This window comes from Euphorbia lathyris, chromosome 10, assembly GCF_963576675.1.
Source record: "Euphorbia lathyris chromosome 10, ddEupLath1.1, whole genome shotgun sequence".
NCBI classification, from domain to species: domain Eukaryota; kingdom Viridiplantae; phylum Streptophyta; class Magnoliopsida; order Malpighiales; family Euphorbiaceae; genus Euphorbia; species Euphorbia lathyris.
This window is the reverse complement of record NC_088919.1, coordinates 37,177,895-37,202,466: the sequence shown is the minus strand read 5'-3', so window position 1 is coordinate 37,202,466 and position 24,572 is coordinate 37,177,895. Positions and strand designations below refer to the sequence as shown.

At 35.9% G+C, this 24,572-nt stretch overlaps 1 protein-coding gene and 1 long non-coding RNA gene across 2 annotated transcripts; both read left to right on the top strand.

The window, feature by feature from the left end:
- Window positions 1-5,960: 5,960 nt before the first annotated feature.
- LOC136209549 (uncharacterized) lies at window positions 5,961-6,530 on the top strand. Its single transcript, XR_010677577.1, has 3 exons — window positions 5,961-6,025; window positions 6,122-6,265; window positions 6,371-6,530. It is a non-coding gene; the product is annotated as an uncharacterized lncRNA (long non-coding RNA).
- A 5,937-nt stretch (window positions 6,531-12,467) lies between these two features.
- LOC136208081 (uncharacterized) lies at window positions 12,468-20,771 on the top strand. Its single transcript, XM_065998917.1, has 3 exons — window positions 12,468-13,082; window positions 20,480-20,547; window positions 20,636-20,771. The coding sequence occupies exons 1-3, from the start codon at window positions 12,468-12,470 to the stop codon at window positions 20,769-20,771; spliced, it is 819 nt and encodes a 272-aa protein (XP_065854989.1).
- The last annotated feature ends 3,801 nt before the right edge of the window (window positions 20,772-24,572 follow it).

Sequence of the window (24,572 nt, the reverse complement as noted above, 5' to 3'; positions counted from 1 at the left end):
ATATAACCGCAGCGTTTAGCGTTTTTTCTGAAATCTGCAGCGTTTTGGAGCTTTTCATAAACAACTGTTTGTAGTTATTTGTTATTGACAAAATTATCCTTTTTTATTTCCACAAAATATGTTTATTCTTTAATATTATTTATATTTCTACAAAATAATTACTGAAAAAACAATGTTTTGTTACGTTCAATAAATTTTTTATTTTTTTATATAGATTATTTTCATTAATTTGTGTAACACTGTTGGTCCAAAATGTATAAATTTTATTTTCATGTATATAGAAAGCTTATATTTAATTTTAGGGTATAGTTTCTATTTTTCTAAATAAAAGAAATAAAAATGATGAAAAATATGAAAAATTAAAATAATAAATATATATAAAAACTAACCTCCAGCTCGGCGAGCTAGAGGTCGGTCCTCGCCCGGAGCCCGTTTTCGATCACCGAATTCTCCAAACGCACCCGGACACAACCACGAGCTAACCTACGAAGCCTAGCCCATCCCCACACCTAGGTCCAAGCCTTAAAAGTCTCTCTAACCACAAGGTAGTGGGGTGATGTGGCATGGAAGTTAGTGGTGGTTTGTGGAGGTTTAGGAAGTTAGTGAGGTGGCAAGTTACTGGTCAAAATTAGAGAGAAAAATAAGGGTTAGTTGATGGTTAATTACTCAAAACTCCCTTTCAAAATACTATAAATAGACCCTCCATTCTTCATAATTAAGCACTCACTCAACACAACAAAAACCCAAAGGTTCTTTCCAATGCTCTCCTTTTAAGTTCTTAGTTCTTGAGTTCTTCCTTTTTGTTCTTCATTTTTCTTAGCTTTAATTCCTTCTTTTAGCTTGCCTTTAGCTTTAATTCAAGTTCTAATAGCCTCTTTTCAAGTTTTTTCAATTCAATCTAGCATTCCTAAGCCTCAAGTTTGCAATTCATTAGCTTTCTAAATTAATTTTTCCAGATTCGTCCAGTTATTTTCAAAGCCCAATTTCATTTATTTAGAGGCCGTTTTTGCCTTCAATCCCTTCTACAAATTTGTTCCTGACTTCCTGAAATTAAATTTGGAATTTTTATTCACTCAATTCCGTGTCCAGAAACTCTATTTACAAGCCAATCTTTACACCTCAAATTCTTTAAACATTCTGTTTCCAGTTTTTTCAGATTCGTCCAGTGATTTTCTAGGCCTATTTTCGTCTATTTAAAGTTCGTTTCAGCCTTCGATGCCTTCTAAACATATGTTCTTGACATCCTGAAGTTCGATTTAGCCTTTTGATTCACTTAATTTCGTGTTCGTAAGCACTCATACGGTTCCCCCGAAGTTGAAGGTCAAATCTGCTCCATTGTTACCTACCATAAGTCAGAAATTGTCAAGATCAATTCCGCTCGTGCCAATCAACCGCGGTGTTCCGAGAACCTCGAACCGACACCAAAATTCAACGTCCAGCTGAGATAGCTATTGTGGCTCCGAGTTTGTCGTTGAATTCCAAATTATTATTATTATCTGCATTTCAATTCTTTGTATTTGATTTGTTTTTCCAATTCAATTGAATTAGCTATATGTTTAGTATAGAAATTTTTCAATTGTAATTAATTTCATTTTTTTATGCTTACTTTGAACACATGTATTTAAACCTTGATTTATATCAATAAAATACCAATTTTTTCAAAATCTCGTGTCAATTTCGCACTTTAATTTCCTTTATTTTTTCGTCTTTAATTTACCCGCATTAGCTTAAAGAAAAATAATTTATCTCGCAAAGTTTCTATAACGGCGCGAGAGACCCAAGAGGGACTTTTTCAATCCTTGCGTCCCTCGCCAGTCGCCTCGTTTAGATTTCAAGTTTTGGCGCACAAATTCCATAAACTTAACCGTCTTTAATAATTGAGAAATAATGTTCTCTGGCACGCCCGCACACTAACCACACGTGACAAGGTTGAAATTAGCATATTTCAAAAATATCGCTAACAAACGCATTTTTTATTTTATAATAGGATAAGGTGCAAAAATACCCCTAACATTTATAGCTAGGAGCAATTTTACCTTTAACGTCTAAAATGGTGCAATTATACTCCTATTGTTGACATCCAAAATCAATTTTACCACTGACATTCACAAGTTGGGTCAATTTGAGAAATAATTTATCAAACTGCATTCTTGGTCATGAATATTATCATTTACACTTTACATATCATTTTATCATCGTTAGTAACAGATCACAAACATATGATTAGACATGATTTTTTTAACAAAATAAAAAAAAATATTGACTTTTGTACGAGTTAGACAAAAAAAATTCAAATATTTCGCTGAATTTATAAATATTAATTTTCAATTTTATTATTAAATCACAAAAAATATGAAATCTATTTTTTAAAACTACTGATATGTGCAATTGGTGTAGAATAAGAAATAAAATATCTATGTTTTCTAATAATATTTGAAATTGATCCAACTTGTCAATGTTAGGGGTAAAATTGCTCTTAGCGGCTAGCGTTATGGGTAAAATTGCACCATTTTAGAGGTTAAGAGTAAAATTATTCCTAGTTGTAAACATTATAGGTATCACATTTTCCCTTTTATAATTTCATCGTTGATTAATTTAAAACATGTCCATTTTAGACATTTTAAATGCGAACAGCAGCAGTTCAATATAATTTTACCAAACACTAGTAATTAAACAGCTAACAGCTTACTGCAACTGCAAACAGCTAACAGTAACTGCAAACAGCTAACAGCAACCGCAACAGCTATTATCTAACAGCTGAACCAAACGGGCCCTTAAGCTTGCAAAGCTAAAGGAGAAAATTTTAGTGATAGAATGTATGTCTAAGATGGAATCCATGTGTTAGCTAGCTAATGGAAGGTGTTTGTTGTCAATTTAAAACGGGCGTACTGGTCGTCCGCAAAACTATGGTTTTTCTGAAACAATATTGTTTACGTAAAGGTGGTTTACACTGCCTCTAGATAGGGATGGCAACGGGTAGTGTACCCGCGGGTACCCGGCACTACCCGATCCTAATGGGACTACCCGTACCCTGTATAAAAGGGTATGGGATCAAATCATTACCCGTTAGGGTAATGGGACGGGTATGGGAATACCTTCTAGGGTACCCGGTACCCGTTACCCGTCATAAAAAAAAATTATATTAATAAATATCATTGTTTTTTAGATGTAAGACATGAAATTTAAACCCCAGCCATTTATTTTTCAACAATTGAGTGATACCACTAAGCTACTTTATTTTTATTAATTAAGGTTCAATTTATTCAATTTTTAGATTGATGATTTATTAAATTTATAGTTTGTTAAATTTGTAATTTTTTATTTATTTATTGATTCTTAACGGGTAAGGGTACCCGCGGGTACCCGCGAATTAAATGGGAAGGGTATGAGATGCAAAAAGTATACCCGTTAGGGTAATGGGATGGGTACGGGTAATTAAAAAATAAAAGGGTAAGGGTTTGGGAATGACATTACCCGCGGGTACCCTACCCGTTGCCATCCCTACCTCTAGACCATTTTTTATAAAAAAATTATCTCTTATTTTATATATAAAATTTGAATACTTTTTAGAATAAAATATATGATTACAAAATATTTTTAATAAATCTCATCAAATTAAATAACTTTTTAATCCAAAGATTAAGAATACACGAAATCAATTTCCATTTCTTATAAAATATATCCAAAATTGTCAATAATAACTAAAACTCATGAAATGACTTAGTGCCAATACACCGAGTCCATAAAAATGACTAAGAGCATCCACAATGGTTGGTAACAACTATTATGACTTATGCAAGGTAAGTAACAAAGGGAAGTAACATTCCACTAGAAGAGATAAGTTTTTCAAAATTTTATAGGGTCAAAAAAATATATTAATTAATAATAGGTATCAAAACTGTAATTTTCAAGAATCAAAACCGTAATTTACCTAGAACCACAATTTTAATTTACCATACATAAAGCAGAAATTGAAGGCAGTGGGACGGCAACTAAAGCGCCATATCTGGCGCATGTACTCCACGCGCCAGATCTGGCGCATCATTGCCGTCCGTGCCATTCAATTTTCTACCTTTTGGATTTTAGGGAGTTATCTAATCTATGTTACTTAAATCTGTAACAAACAGATTTTTGTAATAACCACTATAATGGTTGGTAACAATCACACATAGGATTGTAACAACCAAAAACCCCCCACTAGAGTTGGTCTAAGGCTTTAAATGTTGAGGAAAAAAAGTCTTAAATGTTGCACAACAAACCTGATTCTCTAGAAGCTCAAGCTTACTTATGGATTGTTGCTGGTTTCGCATACTCAGCTTAATAAATTTGAATGAGTGAATCATTAGGAATCAAAATTCTCATTGAAAATTATAATGCTAACATACAATATTTATATTATGCTAGGTGTGGTCATCAAGTAAACTTGGTGATTAAGAAATAAAGGACACAACATGTGTCAACATAATAGCCTTATGATGGATTTGATTAAATGGATGGTGATGATTTGCTGAAGCCTTGATCAAGTGGAGGTGGTCCATCATAAGGAGGTGCAACCCTTCTAGAATGTGCTAACCATGGGAAATTACCATGCCGCCCCTGTTATTATTGTAAGGACCAAATTGCCCTTAAGCAATTTGGCTTTTATTCCGGAAGATAAGCTTTGGAAATCCAAAAGCTCTTAACCCTCCTGACACAAGACTCTTCAAACTCCTTTGGTAAACCAAAGGTCTTCTTCTTCTCCCCTTTACTTATGAATCCGAAAAGCCTCCATTTTCTCTCCATTGTTCTTGAAGCTTTTCTTGTACTGGAACTTTTCTTGGATGAGTTTGATATCCTCCCTCAAGCTAAGCTTGGTACAGATTCTTCAAGCTTAGTTTGCCAATCAAAAACCTAAGCTGCGGAGAATGTTGTGCTTTTGTAAAGAGATCCGCCACCTGCAGAGCCGAGGGTATTGGCATCAATCGGATCAAACCGGCCTGAACGCGTTTGCGGATGACGTGGCAGTCAATATCTATGTGTTTCGTCCGTTCGTGAAAAACTGGGTTCTGGGCTATGTGCATGGCGGAGATATTGTCACAGAACATGAGGGAAGCTGTCTCCGGTGGTGCCTTCATATCTGTTAGGAGATTCGTGAGCCAGTGAAGCTCACATGATGTGGAGGCCATGGCTTTGTATTCCGACTCCAAGGAGGACCTAGAAACGGTGTTCTATTTCTTTGATTTCCAGGAGATGAGGGCCGATCCGAGGAAGACGGCGTACCCGGTGATTGATTTCCGAGTTTCTTGACAAGTCCCCCAGTCTGAATCCGTGAAGGCCTGTAGTTTCAAGTCATTGCATGTGGGAAAGAAAAGCCCCAAACCTATGGTCCCTTTGAGGTAACGTAGAACTCTCTCTGCTCTGTTCAAATTCTCTGTGGTTGGTTGCATGAGATGTTGGGATAGTTGATTCACAATATATGTGATGTCTGGTCTGGTATGTGTGAGATATAGCAGTTTGCCGATTAACTGTCTATATGGTGTGATTTCTGGGAGTGGATTGTCGTTTTGGCTTGGTTTGTGATTTGGTAGTGCCGGAGATGAGGCTGGTTTGCAGTCGATGAATCCCTGGTCTTGTAATAACTCTAATGTGTATTTTCTTTGTGACATGTGGAGTCCCTGACGGCTGCGAGAGAACTCAAAACCCAGAAAATAATGTATGGCCCCGAGATCCTTGATGCTGAAGATGTTGTTTAGGTGTTGTTTGGCCTGGTTGATGGTTTGCATGTCGTTTCCTGCGAGAACTACATCATCAACATATACTAGCAACATGGTCACATGTCCTGCATATTCCTTTGTGAATAAGGATGGATCGGCCACTGATTGAGAAAACCCCATATGTTTGATGGTGCCGGTCAACTTGGCGTTCCACTGCCTGCCTGCTTGCCTGAGCCCGTAGAGGGCTTTATTGAGCTTACATACTTGCCGAGGTCTTTCCGGGGATACTCCTGGTGGCATTGTCATATAGACATCTTCGCTCAGCTCCCCATGTAAGTATGCGTTATCAATGTCAAGTTGATGTATGTGCCATTCCTTTGCAACTGCTATTGCTAATAGAGTCCTGATGGTGGTGAACTTTGCTACAGGTGCGAAGGTTGCAGTGAAGTCCACTCCCTCTTGTTGGGTGTAGCCCTTGGCAACCAACCTGGCTTTGAACCTGGCAATGCTTCCATCGGATTTGTGTTTGATTTTGTAGACCCATCGGCAGCCTATGGGTCTTTTGCCCTTTGGTAAGTCAACTAAGCTCCATGTTTGGTTAGCTTCTAGTGCAGCCAGTTCCTTTTTCATTGCCTCCACCCATCCTCTTTCTAACTTGGCTTCTTCATATGTTGCAGGCTCCCGATGGCAGGAAAGATTAATTGAGAAAGTTCTCTTGGCTGGAGAAAAACCCTCATAAGACAAGTGTTTCCATAAAGCATGCGGGGAATTAGTCAAGCATGGCAGTGTGGAGCCTTGGACCAATGCCAAGTGATAGTCTCTGAGATAGGTTGGAAGTTTCCTTGTTCTTTTTGGCCTTGTGTTGATTTGTTGGTCTTCATGTGCTAGTATCTCTGGCTGCTCGATATTGTCTTCGATTTCTTGTATTGTGTCAACATGTTGTGTTGTCTCTGTTGCGCCTTGTTCATCATCTGCACTGTATGATTCATCCTCATCTTCGTTTATGCATGCTTTATGGAGTAACTCCAACTCTTCTTCACTGCAACATGATGTTTCATTTTTCTTGTGTTCTTCTGAAAAAGGGAAGAAGTTCTCATAGAACTTTACATGCCTGGAAAAGAAAACAATGTTAGTGCTTAGATTCAAAAGTTTGAATCCCTTTGTGCCGTGTCTGTATCCCAAGAAAATGCACTTTATTGCTCTTTCTGTGAATTTGCCTTTGTGTCTGTCCAAAGCTGAGGCGTATGCTAGACACCCAAAAACCTTGAGGTCGTCTACATGTGCCCCTTTGCCATACAGTCGCTCGTAAGGTGTCTGGCCCCGAATTGGTGTGGATGGTAATCTGTTTATGAGATAAACTGCATGACTAACTGCTTCTGGCCAAAAAGTGTGAGGCAGTGAACTTTGAAACATGAGTGCTCTGGTGGTATTCATTATGTCTTGGTGTTTGCGTTCTACTCTGCCGTTTTGTTGTGGTGTTTCTGGACATGATGTGTGATGTATGATTCCGTGTTCTGCATAAAAATCCTTCATGATGAACTCACGGCCATTGTCCGTTCAGATTGTTTTCACATTCTTGCCAAATTGTCTGTTTACATATGTGCAGAATTGTTGTAGCGTTGTACTTGACTCCCCCTTTGTTTGCATTAATGTGACCCATGTATACCTGCTATGGTCATCTAATATGGTTAGGAAATATCTTTTACTAGAGTGTGACTCTTGTGTTGGGCCCCATATGTCTGCATGAATTAGATCAAAACATTCATCTGCTATATTGTGGCTTAGTGAGAAAGGCATTTTCTTTTGCTTGGCTTTTTGACAAATGTCACATGGCATTTCTTTGAAGGAATTGAAATCATTACAAGATAGATTGAGGCCTTGCAACCTCTCATGAGAGGGATGACCAAAACGTAAATGCCACAAACTGGCTTTAATAGAAAAAACAGAAATATGATTAGGCAGCGGGTATTCCAGATAATAGAGGCCTTCATGCTCTCTAGCCAAGCCAATCTTCTTCCAACTTGTTGTGTCCTGTATCACACACATTGATCCCGTTATCACAACACAGAGTCCATCAGTACTCAATAGCTTACTAGTCGATATTAGATTGTAATCAAATGCAGGTATGCACAGAACATTAAGCAAAACAAGTTCAGGACTTAAGGTTACAGTGCCAATGTATTCTGCCCTGACCCTTTCTCCGTTTGGCAAGTTTACCCAACATTTTTCGATTTGTTTGTATGAGCTGTACATTTGTTTATTACAAATGATATGATCTGTAGCTCCTGTGTCAATTATCCAACATGATGAGGCAAAATTAGGGTTAGGACCGTTACCAGAACTGTCTCCCTTGACAAAGGTATTGACGTTGTTGCCCGAGGCCGGGGTCTTTCCTTGATTCATGGGCAGTAGGGCCACCAGCGATTGGTACTGGTCTTTGGTCAGAGTGAATGGTTCTGGGTTGGTCTGCTTGTTGTCTTCTTCTCTTGAGTTTTCCTCATTGCCCTGATTAACTGCTGAGTTTTCCCTGGGTTGATTTGTTCTGAAAGGATTCTTGGTTCTGTTGCCATAATTTGGGGGATATCCATGTTTCTTGAAACATATTTCTTCTGTGTGTCCAGTGTTACCATAATAAGTGCATAAGGATGAGCTTTTACCGTTGTTCCTGCGATTGTTGTTCTGATTTCTGGTGTTGTTTAATTTGTTCTGTCTGCCGTTGGTGTTAGTGAATCCTGCAAACATGTTGCTTTCACCTCCTTCATTTCCTTTTGCAGGTGCAAGACCAAGTTGTCTTTCATGCTGAATGGCCAGCGCATAGGTCTTGTTCAATGAGGGGATTGGCTCGATCAGTAGTATCTGTGAACAGATGGTTGAGTAGGATTCATTTAACCCTTGGAGAAAGGTGATAACCTGGTCCGCGTCTTGTTGATCCCTCAGGATTTTGAAAGCAGTGCAGCTACACACCTGCCGACAAATGCATTGGGGCATTGGTCTCAGGTTTGTTAACTCATCCTGCAACACTTTCAAGTTGGTATAGTACTCAGTGACACTTCCGTTTCCCTGCTTCATACTGTGTATTTCCCTTCGCAGCTCGAGTATCCGCAGTGAATCCGTTTGTGCAAACCTTTCCTTTAAGTCTGCCCAGATCTGATGTGCCTTATTGAGCCACATCACGCTTCTCGCAATGGTAGGTGAAACAGCATGATTTAGCCATGATATAACCATGTTATTGCACCTTTCCCATTGACTAAACATGTTATCGTCTGGTGCAGGAGCGGTGATAGTGCCGTCGACAAACCCAAACTTGTTCTTCGACATTAGAGCTACCTTGACAGCTCTAGACCATTGGTGATAGTTTGGCCCGGTGAGGACCTGTGATACCAGCGACAACGCCGGAGTTTCGTTTTGGGGAAGGTGGTATGGGCTGCTGGACGTAATCATTGGTCCGGCCATAATAGGTAAGAAAAAGGATAGCCTTTTATCTTAATGTTGCTCTGATACCATAATAAATTTGAATGAGTGAATCATTAGGAATCAATTCTCATTGAAAATTATAATGCTAACATACAATATTTATATTATGCTAGGTGTGGTCATCAAGTAAACTTGGTGATTAAGAAATAAAGGACACAACATGTGTCAACATAATAGCCTTGTGATGGATTTGATTAAATGGATGGTGATGATTTGCTGAAGCCTTGATCAAGTGGAGGTGGTCCATCATAAGGAGGTGCAACCCTTCTAGAATGTGCTAACCATGGAAAATTACCATGCCGCCCATGTTATTGTTGTAAGGACCAAATTGCCCTTAAGCAATTTGGCTTTTATTCCGGAAGATAAGCTTTGGAAATCCAAAAGCTCTTAACCCTCCTGACACAAGACTCTTCAAACTCCTTTGGTAAACCAAAGGTCTTCTTCTTCTCCCCTTTACTTATGAATCCGAAAAGCCTCCATTTTCTCTCCATTGTTCTGGAAGCTTTTCTTGTACTGGAACTTTTCTTGGATGAGTTTGATACAGCTTTCTCATATTTTTTGTTCAGCATCTGAAAAACAAGTGTTGCAAGCATTATTTTAAAAACTGTATCGATCGAACCAGATTAATAAAGGAGTCAGGAGTTAATAGGTTCAACCGGTTAACTTGGATTGGTTGAACCGGATAACATCATAAATAAATAACATATATATGTATAAATTAATAAATATACTTAATCAAAGCATTATTATAAAATATTCTAATATTTTTTTTATATTTATAATAATAAGTATGCTATTAGTAAATCCAATAGTAAATCTAAGAAGCCAAATTTAGTTTATAAAAATAATTGAACTATGATATCTATGGTTGTCAAAACCGGACCGGTCAAAGAACCGGAAAAGACAAAGGGTTAAGGGTTTGAGGTTTAACCAGGGTCCAACCGAGGTTTAACCGGTATTAAAAAATCAATGAAAATTATAATTCTATTCGTATTTAATCTTATAACATAGTATAATATTAACTATATTCATCAAAGTTATACTAATAATATTTATTTAATATCATAACAAATAAATATAAAAATTTGAAAAATGTACATTTAAAAGTAATAGTGATTATTTTTATTAATAACTAACATGTAAATATGTAAATATGATAATAGGATATGTATTTTATTATTCAACTTCAATCTTAATTTATTAGATTTTTAAAATTTATTTGTATATATTTAAAATTTAATACTAATTAAACTTCTTCAAAAAAAAAATATCAATTAAACTTTGTTAATAGTGAGAAAATATAATAATTTTTTGATTTTTATCAAAAAAAAAATAATTTTTTGATGATATTTATCTAAATAGAAAAATAATACTAAATCATATTTTAATTATTTAACTTGTAACATTATTATTTATTCTTAAATAGTTAATTATAAAAATAAGTGAAATGGTAGTATAGTGGTGTGCATTAAAGTTTACATGCTAAAGGTCTAAGGTTCAAATCCTACCTTTGTTAAAATTTTTATATTTTTTTAAGTAAACATGTCTAAAATCAAACTGGATCAAACCGCATAACCGGTACTGGGTCAACCGGTTTGAACAGTTTTAAAGGGTTTTCAAAGATTTAATAAACAGACCGGTTCCGGTTGAACCGGCCGGTACGGTCCGGGTTTGATAAACTTGATGATATCAAATGAAATGAGAAAAATAATGAAAAATAAATAATCAATTATACAATAATAGCTTAAGAAGAGTTTATTTATAATCACTCTAATTTTATTTACTTCCAAGTTTTCAAATGTGAAATGTTTATGTATAAGGAAGCAGAAAGTGAAGGATTGAAGAATAAGGAAGAATCAATCTATTTTGGGCAATTGTTATTATTGAACTAAGCCACTTGGCCCAATTTTGAATTTATGAAAAAAGCCAAACCTTGGTCTATTAATTCGGGCCGGGTTGGGTTGGTGGTGTGGACTATATATTTTTTTATTGAAAAAATAATAATATTTTTTATTATTACTTTAATAATTCGGATTTAATTTTTTTTAATTTAATTAAATTCTTTTTCTCCTAACGTTTCTTCAATGATCATGATTAATGGTAATAGTCAATGGTCATGATCAATGATCAATATTCAATAAAAAGTAACATTCCTTGATTTAATAAGGAGTAGCCTTTCCTGATTTCTCTCACTTCTTATTCTCCATTAAATTAGAGCATAACAACTCTTTTTTCTTGTATAAATAGTTGTTGAGACTGTCATTCATAGAGAGTACAATACAATTTTCTTTGAGCAAATCGAAACTGAGCATTTATAGCGTGTAGACAGAAATGAGTTGGTACTGTGCAATACGAATTCTTATACGAGAGGGCTGTTTTATCTTGGAGGCAACTGGAAATTACATTGTTTGCACTTTCTGACAGTTCAACAAACGTTTTAAAGAAAGCGACTTAGTCCGCGACTCTGCCCATTGTTTTGTTCGGTGAATTTTTGTATTTCACTGTTCCGGATCCAACTATCTCACATTGGAAAATTGAAGAAAATGAAATACAAAGTGAGCTTATAAATAGACAAGTGGATGAGGGTACCACCAAGGAGCCTCAAGTTAGACTTTTTTTCGTAGTTTTTTTTTTTTTAAAATTCTTTTGACTCTTTTTTTATTAAATATTTAATAAATACTGGTTAAAATCCTAATTTTTTTAAATTTTTTTATTGAACTCGAGTGAGACCGGTTCACCGGATTGATCCTGGTTCGCCGGTTTCACTCGGTTTGCATGGGGTCATTAGTAATGATCTAAAAATGCTATAACCGGATCGGAAGCCTGTTGGGTTTGGTTAAACCGGTTCAACTGGGCAGTCCGATCCATTATACATAACACGTCAACTTTTGATCGTGATTAGAATATTAGTTTCTGAATACAAGGATGTCCTACCCTAATTAGGACCATGATGTAACTATGAACGTCCCTTAGATATATTTTTACATACTTTGTTTTTTAAGAAGTATACTGATTTGGGCACTCCGACCACTGATATCTTCTTTATTTTACAAGAAATAATCAAATCTGGAGCAAGAATGGGGTATGTGGCCACCAAAAAATTATTTATCAATAAATATATATATATATTTCATTGAAGAAAATAATAAAAACTATGTAATTGCAGTATACCCATACCCATACCCATACCCATTTATTGCTTACGAAAGGTGGTGCAACCTACCTTCATTTAGTACTTCTTTTTTGTATATAAATTAAAATAGCCATGCTTAGTGAATGCAGTTTTAGCAAGAAAAATAAATGGTAAAGGCCTTGGAAATATACATGTCCGCATTGCAAGGACTCCTAAAGCTATCAGGAATGAAACCCCAACAAGTAGAGATCGAACCAGGGACAATTATCCACTTCTGGCGTCCTAACCAAACCACTAAACCTAAACCTAAACCAGCAGTTGTGTTTCTTCATGGTTTTGGATCAAACGGTATTCAACAATGGCAATTTCAGGTCTTGTCTTTGGCTACAACTTATTCAGTTTATGTTCCTAGTCTCCTCTTCTTTGGTGACTCAACCACCGATAAAACGGAGCGGTCACCGGAGTTTCAAGCCGAATGCATAGCCAAAAGTCTGAAGAAACTTGGGGTGGAGAAATGTGTATTGGTTGGTTTGAGCTATGGTGGAATTGTTGGGTTCAAAATGGCTGAGATGTATCCTGATTTGGTTGAGTCAATGGTAGTGAGTGGATCATATCTTGCCATGACTGAAACCTACACTTGTGGTTTATTAAAGAGAATAGGGTTCTCTTCTTTGTCTCAACTTTTGATTCCTTATACTCTTCAAGATGTCAAGACAACCTTTCATACTCTTACCTACAAGCTTCCATGGTTGCCAAACATGTTTTTCACAAGTGTATTGGAGGTAACTAAATCAATTCATTTACTAATGTAAAATTCATTTTTAATGTTTTTCAAAATAGGAAGGCTATGCATTTTAATAATAAAAAATAATTATTGAAATAAGTTACAAATTTAGTGATATTATTATTGAAAGAGAGCAAATTACGATCATTTAATTTAACATATATAATTTAACGTTTACTATATGGTCAATTCCAAATCTTATTAGAAAAAAAAAACATGAGCTTTTTTGTATGTAATTTTTGTTGGGCTTTGGAGACTAATAAATAGGTCAAACTTCAACGATATGCCCAACTTCAGCGATTAGGGTTTTTTGAGGAGTATAAATATAATTTCTTTTTTTTGGAAATCCGTATCTTGAAAATTATATAGTAAATATCCTAGCTTGGTAATGCCTCCAAATGTAGTCATTCAAATTGAGTGACGAACTGGGTAAACAATTTTTATGTGTTTGTTTGTGTTTCGTTTATCGTAATTGCATTAGTTCCCAACAATTTTATACTCTAATCATAAAGAGTGTTCAAGCACATACAATAAAGTTTGAAATTTGACATGTTCTCTTGAAAAAAAAAAAGATATTTTCTATTAATAAGATTGAGGTTGGAAAGTATCTTAAATGTTGAATATAAGATAAATACTATTTTGGGCGTTGAGTTAAAATCTGCTCTCTGCTGATAAAACTAAATTTATAACTTATCTTCAATATATTATATAGCTTTAATTTATATATATATTGAGATGTGTAAAATTATAAATAATTTGTAGATAATGTCTGACAACCGGAAAGACAGAGTGGAACTTGCGGAGGGATTGATTACAAGGGACCAGGACTTCAAAACGCCACGTTTCTCTCAGGTTCACATATTAATAATGGCTTAATACACAAATAACCCCCTGAACTTGTTCAAATGTTGCAACTGTCCCCTACAACTTTCAATTGTAACAACTTACCTCTCGAACTTGTCTAATTGTAACAATTTACCCCTTAAACTTGTCCAATTGTAAAATATAACCCCAAATTCCTGACATGGACTACAATTGAAAAGACACGTGAAATACAAAATCTGCAACGCTTGTTGAGTGTGATAATCAGATCTTTGGCGTGATACGAATCCGGGGAAACGGTTTTACTGTTGCTTCAAGTACGGGATAAAAAAATTCTTAATTTGGAGTTATGTTTTACAATTGAACAAGTTTAAGGGGTAAGTTGTTACAATTGAAAGTTGAGGGGGGCTGTTGTAATATTTGGACAAGTTTAGGAGGTTATTTGTGTATTAGGCCAGTAATAATTAATGTTGTTTCTTTTAGATTTTTTTTCCTTTGTTTAACACAAACATTACTATTACTGGCCTATAAAATAAAACCGTGTTAAACAATTTATTGGTCTATAAAAAAAATTTATTTTTAAAGTTTATTTAAATTTATGTAAATAAAAAACATATGCATATAGTTCGGAAAATAACGAGTCACACACCGCATAACTTAGTTACACACTCTATGAGCTACAAAATTTCAAATGAGACTTCACAAAACGCTCCACTGGTCGATAGCCGACACACTGTGTGGAGGCAAAGAAGGGTATCCATAAAAATTTAATTTACATAATGTGTGGTTTAGCTCATACGCCGTGTAAAATGTAAAACAACAAATTTTAAGCTTAGATTTTTTTAGCAGCTATCTACACGTGGTTCGACAATTCGGAGCAATCAGGACGCACCAATAAGTGCCAAACCGAACCAATGGCTTACCTCGTAAGTTTGATGCCCCATCAACCCAATAACTAAGGATAGTGGGATGAAATGACAAAAAAGTGAAGCAAAAATAACAAAGAGGTTTCTTCTCTATCTAAACTAGAAGGAGTTAATTCCAGGGTTTACGACCTAAATCAGTAGGAAATCAAGAATTTCCTATTGTTGAAGGTGAAAACCTTAACAAAAACTTCACAAATAAGAAGATATAATTTGTATTAATAGAAGTTAAACATTACAATAGAAAGAAATGAGGAACAAATTACATAAAAGGGCAAATTACATAACTAATTAAACAGGTAAAGATAAGGGTAAATTGGAGTAAGAGTAAAGGGGTGGTATGGTTGTAAATATGGAGTGACAAAGTTGTAATTAAAGAGTGGTAGAGTTGTAAATAGGAGAAAGCTGGAGTCAAGAGCAAGGCTGATCCACAAGGCTTTTTAAGTGATTTCACACGGAGCGTGACTTAAGTCACGCAGAGCGTGGGATTCTCACATGAAACGTGGGTTAGCTGCTGACCCAATAAATGCCACTCCCTCTACATCAGATCTTCCTCCACGTGGAGCGTGAGACTGTTTTTGCCCCTTTTACTCACTTGATTGTTTGTATTTGGTCCCTCCTCCGACTTTCCTCGCCCGGACCCGATCCTCAAAGGAGATGCTCCGTATAAAAAAAATGAGAGTAATTTAAGGAGTTGTGGGCGACATGCATATCAAGCACTGTCACGGCCCATCCCACGGACCGTGACCGACACTAGGAAACGGGTAAGGTCAGGCTACCAGAATCCGCAGCAAACCTTATATACAATAATAATAACAATTTTAAAACATATGATCAACCTTACCAACAGTTTTAACATATATTTAAATATTAAGTTCTTCAATTCACACATAACATAATCCTTAAACTGGTACTGTGGTTTAGAATATATATTCTAACATAATTCTTAAATAGTCGTACATAACAAGATAGGTATACTAGTAAGAGGAAGGTCGTTGGCTGCAACCCACTTTTAGTCACCTCAAAAATTAGACGGGGTCAAACCTTCGGTAAGGAAATAATTATATGCAATGTATGAGTAATTTAACATTGACACCCACACATAATAATAAGAGTTATGGGTAAATTACATACGTGGTGTACAACGTTTACCCTGTTTCACACTTTGGTGTACAACCTTCAATTTTGCACACAAAAAATGTACAACCTTTTGGTGACCTCGCACTAAAGTGTACAGCCGGTAATGGTAACCGGTCAACCCGAAGTCAAAGCGCCACATCAGCATTTTTCATCCTACCCATTTTAAAAAGTGGAACTCACCCCGTGTACAATTACTAAAATACCATTATCCTTTATAAAATTACTCAAATATCCTTATCTTCCTCCTCAATTTTCTCCTAACTCCTCTCCCTCTACCATTTCTCTCTCTACTCTCTCTCTAAAGCTTTCAATTTCACTTCGTTCTAAATTTTGTTTTCTGTTTTCTGCCATCATTGACACTAACAAACAGCAATAGGAGCAGGATTACAGAGATGCATGTGAGGCATAAAAAGAATAAGGCGAAAGTAAAGAACCAATTGAGTTTGGGCGATCTCGTCCTTGCTGAACTCATGATACTGAATTGCAACTGGAGAAAATGAGTTTCACATTGCAAATAAGCGATAATAGAATTTGGTGCGCGATTCCAATAGAGTTAAATCCGGTGAGGAGTTGGCACACCGTTAGATCTGTTCTTGAAGGTGTAGATCGGAGAGACACTCGAACAGTTCTAACCCGGCCGGAAGCTTTATCTTGGCCATGGAAACAGCCTAACTAGGTATTCAACCGGTGAGAACATTGGTGTCTCTCGAACAACAACACCGTAGATCAGAGAGACACTAGAACATCCCTTATTTTTCTTTTCCAGTTGAGGTATTATTGTACGACATCGAGATTTTGTAAATCTCTGAAATACGAAATTTCTCCATGAGTTTGATTAAGGATTTTGGTTTCCATAGAAGAGATGAAAGAGTACGAGTAAATTTACTAGTTCATATATAACCTTAAACATTTACAATTAAACCAAAGAACACTTTTCTGAACATAAAATACTTAGATTTATAAGTTTTAAGAACTCAAAAGTGTAAAATAAAATAAAACATCAAAGTTTTAAACAAAATAAGATAATCAAAAATGAATTCTGAATTATATTTTCAGAAGATAAACACATGACTTAAGGAGAGGAGTTAGAGAGAGAACTTAGAGAGAGAAATGGTAGAGGGAGAGTTGGAAAAAATGGAGGAAGAAGATAAGGATATTTTAGTAATTTTACAAAGGGTAAGGGTATTTTAGTAATTACATAAGAATTGAGTCCCACTTTTTAAAATGGGTATGATGAGAAATGCTGATGTGGCGCGTTGACTTCGGGTTGACCGGTCACAATTACCGGCTGTACACTTTAGTGGGAGGTCACCAAAAGGTTGTACACTTTTGTGTGCAAAATTAAAGGTTGTACACCAAAGTGTGAAACAGGGTAAACGTTGTACACCACGTATGTAATTTACCCTAAGAATTATATACATAATACAAGCAGTCACACAATATGTTTTTTACAAAATCATTTTATAAATAAATAGATAGGTTCAATATCCAACTTATCATTCCTCTAAATATAGTCATAAGTCAATCGTTTTGATTAGATTTCAAGTTTTGGCACGTAAATCCATAAACTTAACCTGCAATAATTGAGAATTAAATTTTCTGGCACACTCGCACCCAAACCACATGTGACAAGGTTGAAATTAGGAAAAATGTCACTAACAATTTTTGGTCCGCCAATGGGACCTTTTTTTTTCTTTGCAAAAAATTTGAATACTCGTCTTTCTTATACTACATTTACAATTTTTGTCCATAACACTCCGTGTTCCACACTCATTTTTCGCCCCACTTCACTATCACCAAAATTTGCTAGCTAACGCTAACAATTTTTGGCACACCTAGTGGGACTAATTATTCTTTTTTTTTTTGCAAAAAAAATTTATACTTGTTTTAGCAAAATTACTATAAGGTATTTTACCTTTAGGCTACCAAGAATTGTGTCTAGGCTCGTTTTTTATGTCCATAATTTTTTTCCACACTCAGTATCTCACTTCCACTTTACCAAAATTTATTAGTCTAACGTTAACAATTTTTGGCATGCCCAGTTGGACTCATAATTTGTTTTATTAATCTACCAAAAATTGTATTTAGGTTACTTAAAACCACATTTGTTTTTTGCAAGAACTGAAACTTCGTAATTTCGCTTGTTGTTAAAACATCTTTGGCCTTTAGGCTAGTGACAAATTCAGCTACCAAACTTTGCATCGAGACCTACTTTATTTGCTTAATGTTTTATTGATTTTACAGTTTATTTTTTTTATAGAAGATGGGACGATACAGTAGCAATGATCATGGAATCCCAACTACGTTAGCAGCCCAAGAGCACGCACTGAAAACCTGATATTATTAAAAAAAAAAAGAAAATAATAATGTAACACAGGGAGAGAAACGGAAAACAAAGTAAAAAATCAAATAACAATAAAAAGCAAAAAACAAACAAACAAATAAATCAGCGAAATCTAAAGTGACCAACATTACAGATATCATCAAAAAGCAGTGAGTGGCAGAAGTGCGGAGCCGATTGCCACCACGTAATGCCGGAGGAGGAGATGCCGAAGCGGGCTAAAGCATCAGCAACCTGATTACCTTCTCTATATATGTGGGTAATCACGACGGACATCTGTGAGCACTGTTGTAGACATTTCGACCAGTCTTGATGGACGGACCAAGGAACGTTGGTAGAATGTGACTTTAATTTATTGACCACTAATTAACAAAGAGTCTGATTCAATCCAAAGTCTGTGCCAGTTCTTCTCCCAAGCTAGGTCAACTGCAAAAATTACCGCCTTCAGCTCAGCAATATAAGCATAAGAGGAAGCAATTGGGAATGCAAAACACCCTTTGTAAAACCCTCTAGACGATCGGAATACTCCACCGGTGCCAGCAGCCCGTGGGGAGCCCAGCGCAGATCCGTCAACATTAACCTTCAGCCAATATGGCGGTGGGGGAATCCATTTTACTGAGATGATGTTAGGTGCCTGAGGGGGTTTGATCGGGACCTGAAGATGAGCCAGGATCACCGCGTCACGCTAGGAGAGACAACAACACGAACTACCAGACCGAGCCTCACAAATTAGCAGCTGAATCAAACGAATTGCAACTGAAGTAGATGACAATAAATCATTAAACTACAGTTTATTTAATTTGTGTCTATTTATTCTATACTTTTATTTTATACACTTTTATTTGGAAAAATAAGAGTATTTATTTTCTTTATTTACTTTATTTTCATAATAAATTTATTTTAATTATTTTTACTTGCCATTATTCACGGAGAATGCCTTAAAAAAAGAACACATGGAAAGACCATATTTCGGCTGACTCGGAGGAAAGCCAAAATCAAAGTCAGAACTAGAATAATGAGCTAGGAGTTCCCGACGGCTTCATGGCTGAGAAAGTAGGCAAATATCAAAGGGGCCAACCGATCACCACCCCAAGAGTCAGCCCCAATCGATTTTCATATAACTCTAAGAAATATGGAGAAGTATATGAACATGATGATGCAAGAAATCAGAGCTGACAGTGTGGCCATAACAAAGGCAAATAAAGTGCTAGGCCTGGAGGAGAGAATCGTTGATCTCACCAGCGAGGTCAACAAAATCCTAGAGATGAGTCTCAACTGCCGCTGACAGTGAAAAGTACATCCTACCTTAGGCTCATGAAGAAAATTCGAGGTTCAACAAGCGGGGAGATATTGAATAGCCGAAAGAACGTCTAGTGCCACCACCACAACAACGCTTTAGGTCTCATGTCGGACCTAATAATCCTCATGTTGGACCTAATAATCACGTTGAATATTACAAAAAAAACTATGTTCATAATGTGGGGGGCAACAGAAGAAGAGGCGGTTTCACCACACATCGATCGACACACATACCTGTGGAGCTGATGCACAATGTTGGGGACACCCAATGAATAAAAAATATCATCTAGGAGATTTATTAACCAGCTGTAAGGGAGGTGTACTTTCTTGCGTTCCAGAAGCCCTACCCTCGGCAGTGTGATTAGTAGTACCCTCTACCTCATAATTTCAGAATCCCTGATTTCACTTTGTGTTTAGCAAAAGAATGATAGTATACTATAGAGCATGTGGCGTGATTTACATTTCAGTGCAATGGTTTAAGTGTGGACACTAACTTAGATATATTGCATTTGTATTTATTTCCTGGCTCACTCATATATCTGGCGCATAATTCCATCATAAAAAGAAATAAAAAGTTTCTAACAATAAATAAAAAAGAAGAAGTGCAAGTTAACAAAAATGAAGTAAATAGGTCCAAACTATAAAAATCATCACTAATAACATACTTATAAAAGTCTAGCGCATAATTGCATCATAACGACTCTAAAAATGATAAACCATGCTTAGTCAAAGTGTTAGCAACACGATTGCCTTCCCTAAAAATATGAGTAACCACCAAGTGCATCTTAGAACACAATGAGTAGTTATTTACATTTATATATATATAGAAAATCATAATACATATTGTCTATTTCATGATTTATATTGTAGAAGTTTCACCTTTTATGGGGAGAAAATGATGAAATTTTCCCAATGAAAATAGCTCGCGACTTGGAAAAGTATGTGATCCTCACTCTAATTTTCAAATTTGTAATTTAATATGTAAAAATGTAAATAATTAATTACTGAACTGCAATTTTGATGCAGGAAACTAACAGGAAAAGCATGTTTGCATTACATAGAAAAGGCAGGACATTTGGTTCATTTAGAGCGACCATTTGCCTTTAATAAGCAACTCAAGAAAATCCTTTCCTCTATTTGTAAGAATGGACACAAATATTGATAGCAACAAACAAATATTTATTTTAGCTTTCCATGATTATTATTATGTGCTTTTGTTAATCCTAAACAAAAAAAAATGGATTATTCTGCCAAAATAAAACATTTTTTTTTCGTTTTATATTATACATGACATGATGGTGGTGATTCGACTATATATGTAGAAAATATCAAGGAGGGGTAGGGTTTGAGAATGCAATCTCCTATAATAAGACAGAAAATGAGTTAAATGAAGGACCTAAGAACGATGACTTTTGCTAGTATGCCTTAGTCAGCAAGGTTTAAGAAGCAGAAGATGATGAATAAGATAATTCTAGAATTTAGTCCTTATATACCTTATCTTTGTAGGCATTTTGTTCTATTTAAAAGATAATTAGAGCCAGTTAGGGAAGAAGTTGGTTTTGTACCTAGTTGACATCACCGTCACGTGTATGGACATAATGAGTATTCTCTAGTAGGACCACCAACATTTGGCTTTACCGATTATATTCCTTATATCTCAGGATAAAAGTGATTGGCATGCCTTCACTATTGGTCTATATGTCAGAGGCTATTATCTCCCATCATTGCTTTTCATTTGGATGTATTGATTGCTTTAAAGGTTTTTCAGGCCAAATTGAGTTAGGACCAAGTGTAACCCCTAGGATTATGTAAGGAATAATTTTAGAAGTAAATTATAAAAACAGAGCAGCGACAAACGTAAAACAGTAGGAGAGAAATTGTGCACTTTCTCCCTTTTCGTCCAACCTCACTCAATCAGAGTTTTCCAAAGATTAAATCATTGGATCACCGTGATTATCTAACACAAGTTTCCTAGCATCTGGCTCATTGTATTGCTCGGTGGAGACAAGGTTCTGAACTTTGAAGGTTATTTTCATTAAAGAGGCACATTGTGTCTTTTGGTGTCTTTATCATCTTTTGTGTTTCCTCTTTGATTTCATACTTATTGAAGGAAATTTCCAAGAGTGCGATGTTGAGTTTGTATGTCTCTACTATTGTTTAGGGGAAAAAGACCAAATTTAACCCTAATATTTTAAGAAAAATACATATTTAGCCTTAACGTGTGAAATGATGCAAATTTAACCATAACATTTCCAAGCAATATTAAAATTAGCCATACGTTATTGAAAATTAGAAAAAACTTGTTAGAGTGGTATTTAATTGTAATTTCAGACCTTCCAAATATCAATTATGTGTAAGATATTTAGTATATTAGTAATAAAATTACAAAAATCCTGTTAAAATACTAAAAACTAAATTTGCTACATATAAGTTAATCACATTTTTTCTTGTCAAACTATCTAAAACATTTACCGTGTTATGAATATAGTCGCTTCTATCTCAGAGGGTGCTTTGATATTTAGGGGGCATGGATTGATTCAATAGGCTTTTTCATCGAAATATGAACTCTTCGTCCTCTTCTATGGCCTCTACTTCAGCCAGCTTCACCTTTTTAGGGGCATAACATGGCCTTATGTTTATTAACCAAAGCCTGGAGTCATGAGAACTCCAGCATGATACCAACAATGGACATGATCAGAAATATTTTAATCACTTGGTTCGGGTTCATTTCCTAGGGGACAAAGTCATCATCCTCAATCTCCTCAACTTTAACTCCCTCTCTCTCCTCATGAACAGCTATACTTGAGTCCCTATTAAGCATCTACACTTGTCCATCTTTCTTACAAATCCTCAAGGATGCCATTAGAGTGAGGTCGAATATGGATCCACTAAAGCTCTAAGAGTCAGGGGGTGTCTAGCTGGGTTTTAGATGTTTCTGGTTTTGATCAAGTGGATCACGAACGGCCCAAACATAATGGCATTTCCTTTTTTTACTGCCATAGTTGAGAGTTGTTTTCCAAAACAAAACCCTATGTTCACCCTAAGGTTATTTTCAGCACACCACAAGATGAATAACTCTGAGCTCGTTGTCCATGTTTTTCTCGATTTCTCGATTTCTCGATTTCATGTTTTTCATATTTTTCTGTTGTTCATGTTTTTCTTGTAAGAACATTTCATCAAATATTTTTAAAAATTTGCTAATCAAATATGATAATGAAATCACTATTTCATTCTACTTGCATTACAACTTTGATTATATGATAATGTATTAGAGCGTATTAAATGTACCTATGGACAAAAGATCTCCATGAGACCTACAAAAAGACAAAAATAAATAGTATTTTAAAGTATGAAAAAATTTATATGAAATTTGATGAGCTTTAGAGAGACAAAAACAAGAAAATTATAGTAATGAATATTCAAATGGTTTTGGTGAATATTTCTCAATCTTTTGATATTCACTACATTTATTATTTATGTTATTTGGAAGGTTGAAAACTTAATTTGTTTTTTTGCAAAAAACAAAAAACACACCGCTCCTCGCGATGATTAAAGATATTCTTAATGTGTAAAGGCTAGGTTGTGTACATGCTTTCCTATCTATAACTCATTCCAGTTACAAACCCCTCTAATGGTTAGCCATAAAACCCTCTAAGTTTGATGGATGCACACGTTAATAAACTTTTTTACCTCTTTATTTTTAATGAATAACAAGAAAAAAATAACAAAATAATTGATTTTTTTAAAAAGAAAGAAAAATCCCAACCCCACCCTGATGTGATTCGAACCCATGACCTCCCTCTTGGCTGTGTTGGTTTCCTTTGGTTTTTCTCTCACTTTCAGAGATTGGATTATAAACATTCTGGCATCTACTCGTATTTCTGTGATGATTAATGGTTCTCCAAAGGGTTACTTTTCTTGTTCTAGAGGGGTTAGACAAGGGCACCCCCTCTCTCCTCTTCTGTTTGACATTGCTGAGGATTTTTTCTCTCGTTGGCTTGCTAAGATGGTAAGGGAGGGTACTTATTCTCCTATGTATTATTCTGGAGGAAATTCTTTTCCCTCTCATCTTCTTTTTGCTGATGACATGCTCATTTTTGGAGTGGCATCCTTGAGCAACTTGCATGCACTCAAGGATTTCTTCATGCTCTATGGACAGATCTCCAATCAGCAGGTTAGTTGGGACAAAGCTACTATCTTTTTTGGTTCTTAGGTGAGTCCTCCGAGGAGGGTTCGTCTTGCTCACTGTCTTGGCATTTGTTTGGAGTCTCTCCCTTTTAGTTACTTAGGAGTCCCTCTATTTAAAGGAGCTCCAAGGGTTTGTCATCTCAGCAGCCTTGTAGACAAATTTCTCTCTCAATTTAGCAAGTGGAAAGGTAGCTGTGTCTCCTTTGCAGGGCGTTTAACTCTAATTAAGTTTGCTAATACTGGTTCCCTGGTTCACTCATTCTTGATCTATAAGTGGCCAGTCAGACTGTTGAATAAGCTTAATAGAAGCGTTAGGAATTTTCTTTGGACGGGTTGTATTGATCAGAGGAAGCTAATCACGGCTCCCTGGCAGACTTATTGGAAAAGTTAAGAGGGTGGAGGTTTGGGCATTAAGGACTTTAGGATCTTTAAACAGTCTCTCTTGGGTAAGATGTGTTGGGAATTCATTCAAGGCACCAATCTAGCTATTTCTCTGATGAAGTTTAGATTTCTGGCTGTCTCTGGTTTGCCTAAAGAGACCATTGCTCCTTCCTCGATTTGGTCTTCTTGTAAGTTTGTTTATTCATCCATTTGGGACCAGAACTTTTGGTGGATTGGCTAGTCTTCAACGCTCAATTTCTAGACAGATAGGTGGATCATTCCATCGGTGGCGGACAGATTGGGTCTTGATCATCAGGATAAGCGTTCTCGCTATAATTTTGTTGATGATTTTTTGGTAAATTCGGAGTGGCTTAACTTAGGTACTCTACCTTCG

Excerpts from the sequence above, each read along its gene's own strand:
- LOC136208081 (XM_065998917.1), top strand. The coding sequence starts at position 12,468 with ATGGTAAAGGCCTTGGAAATATACATGTCCGCATTGCAAGGACTCCTA. Across the intron at positions 13,083-20,479 it reads TTTTCACAAGTGTATTGGAG|AAGTTTCACCTTTTATGGGG; the intron begins GTAACTAAATCA and ends TTTATATTGTAG. Across the intron at positions 20,548-20,635 it reads ATAGCTCGCGACTTGGAAAA|GAAACTAACAGGAAAAGCAT; the intron begins GTATGTGATCCT and ends ATTTTGATGCAG.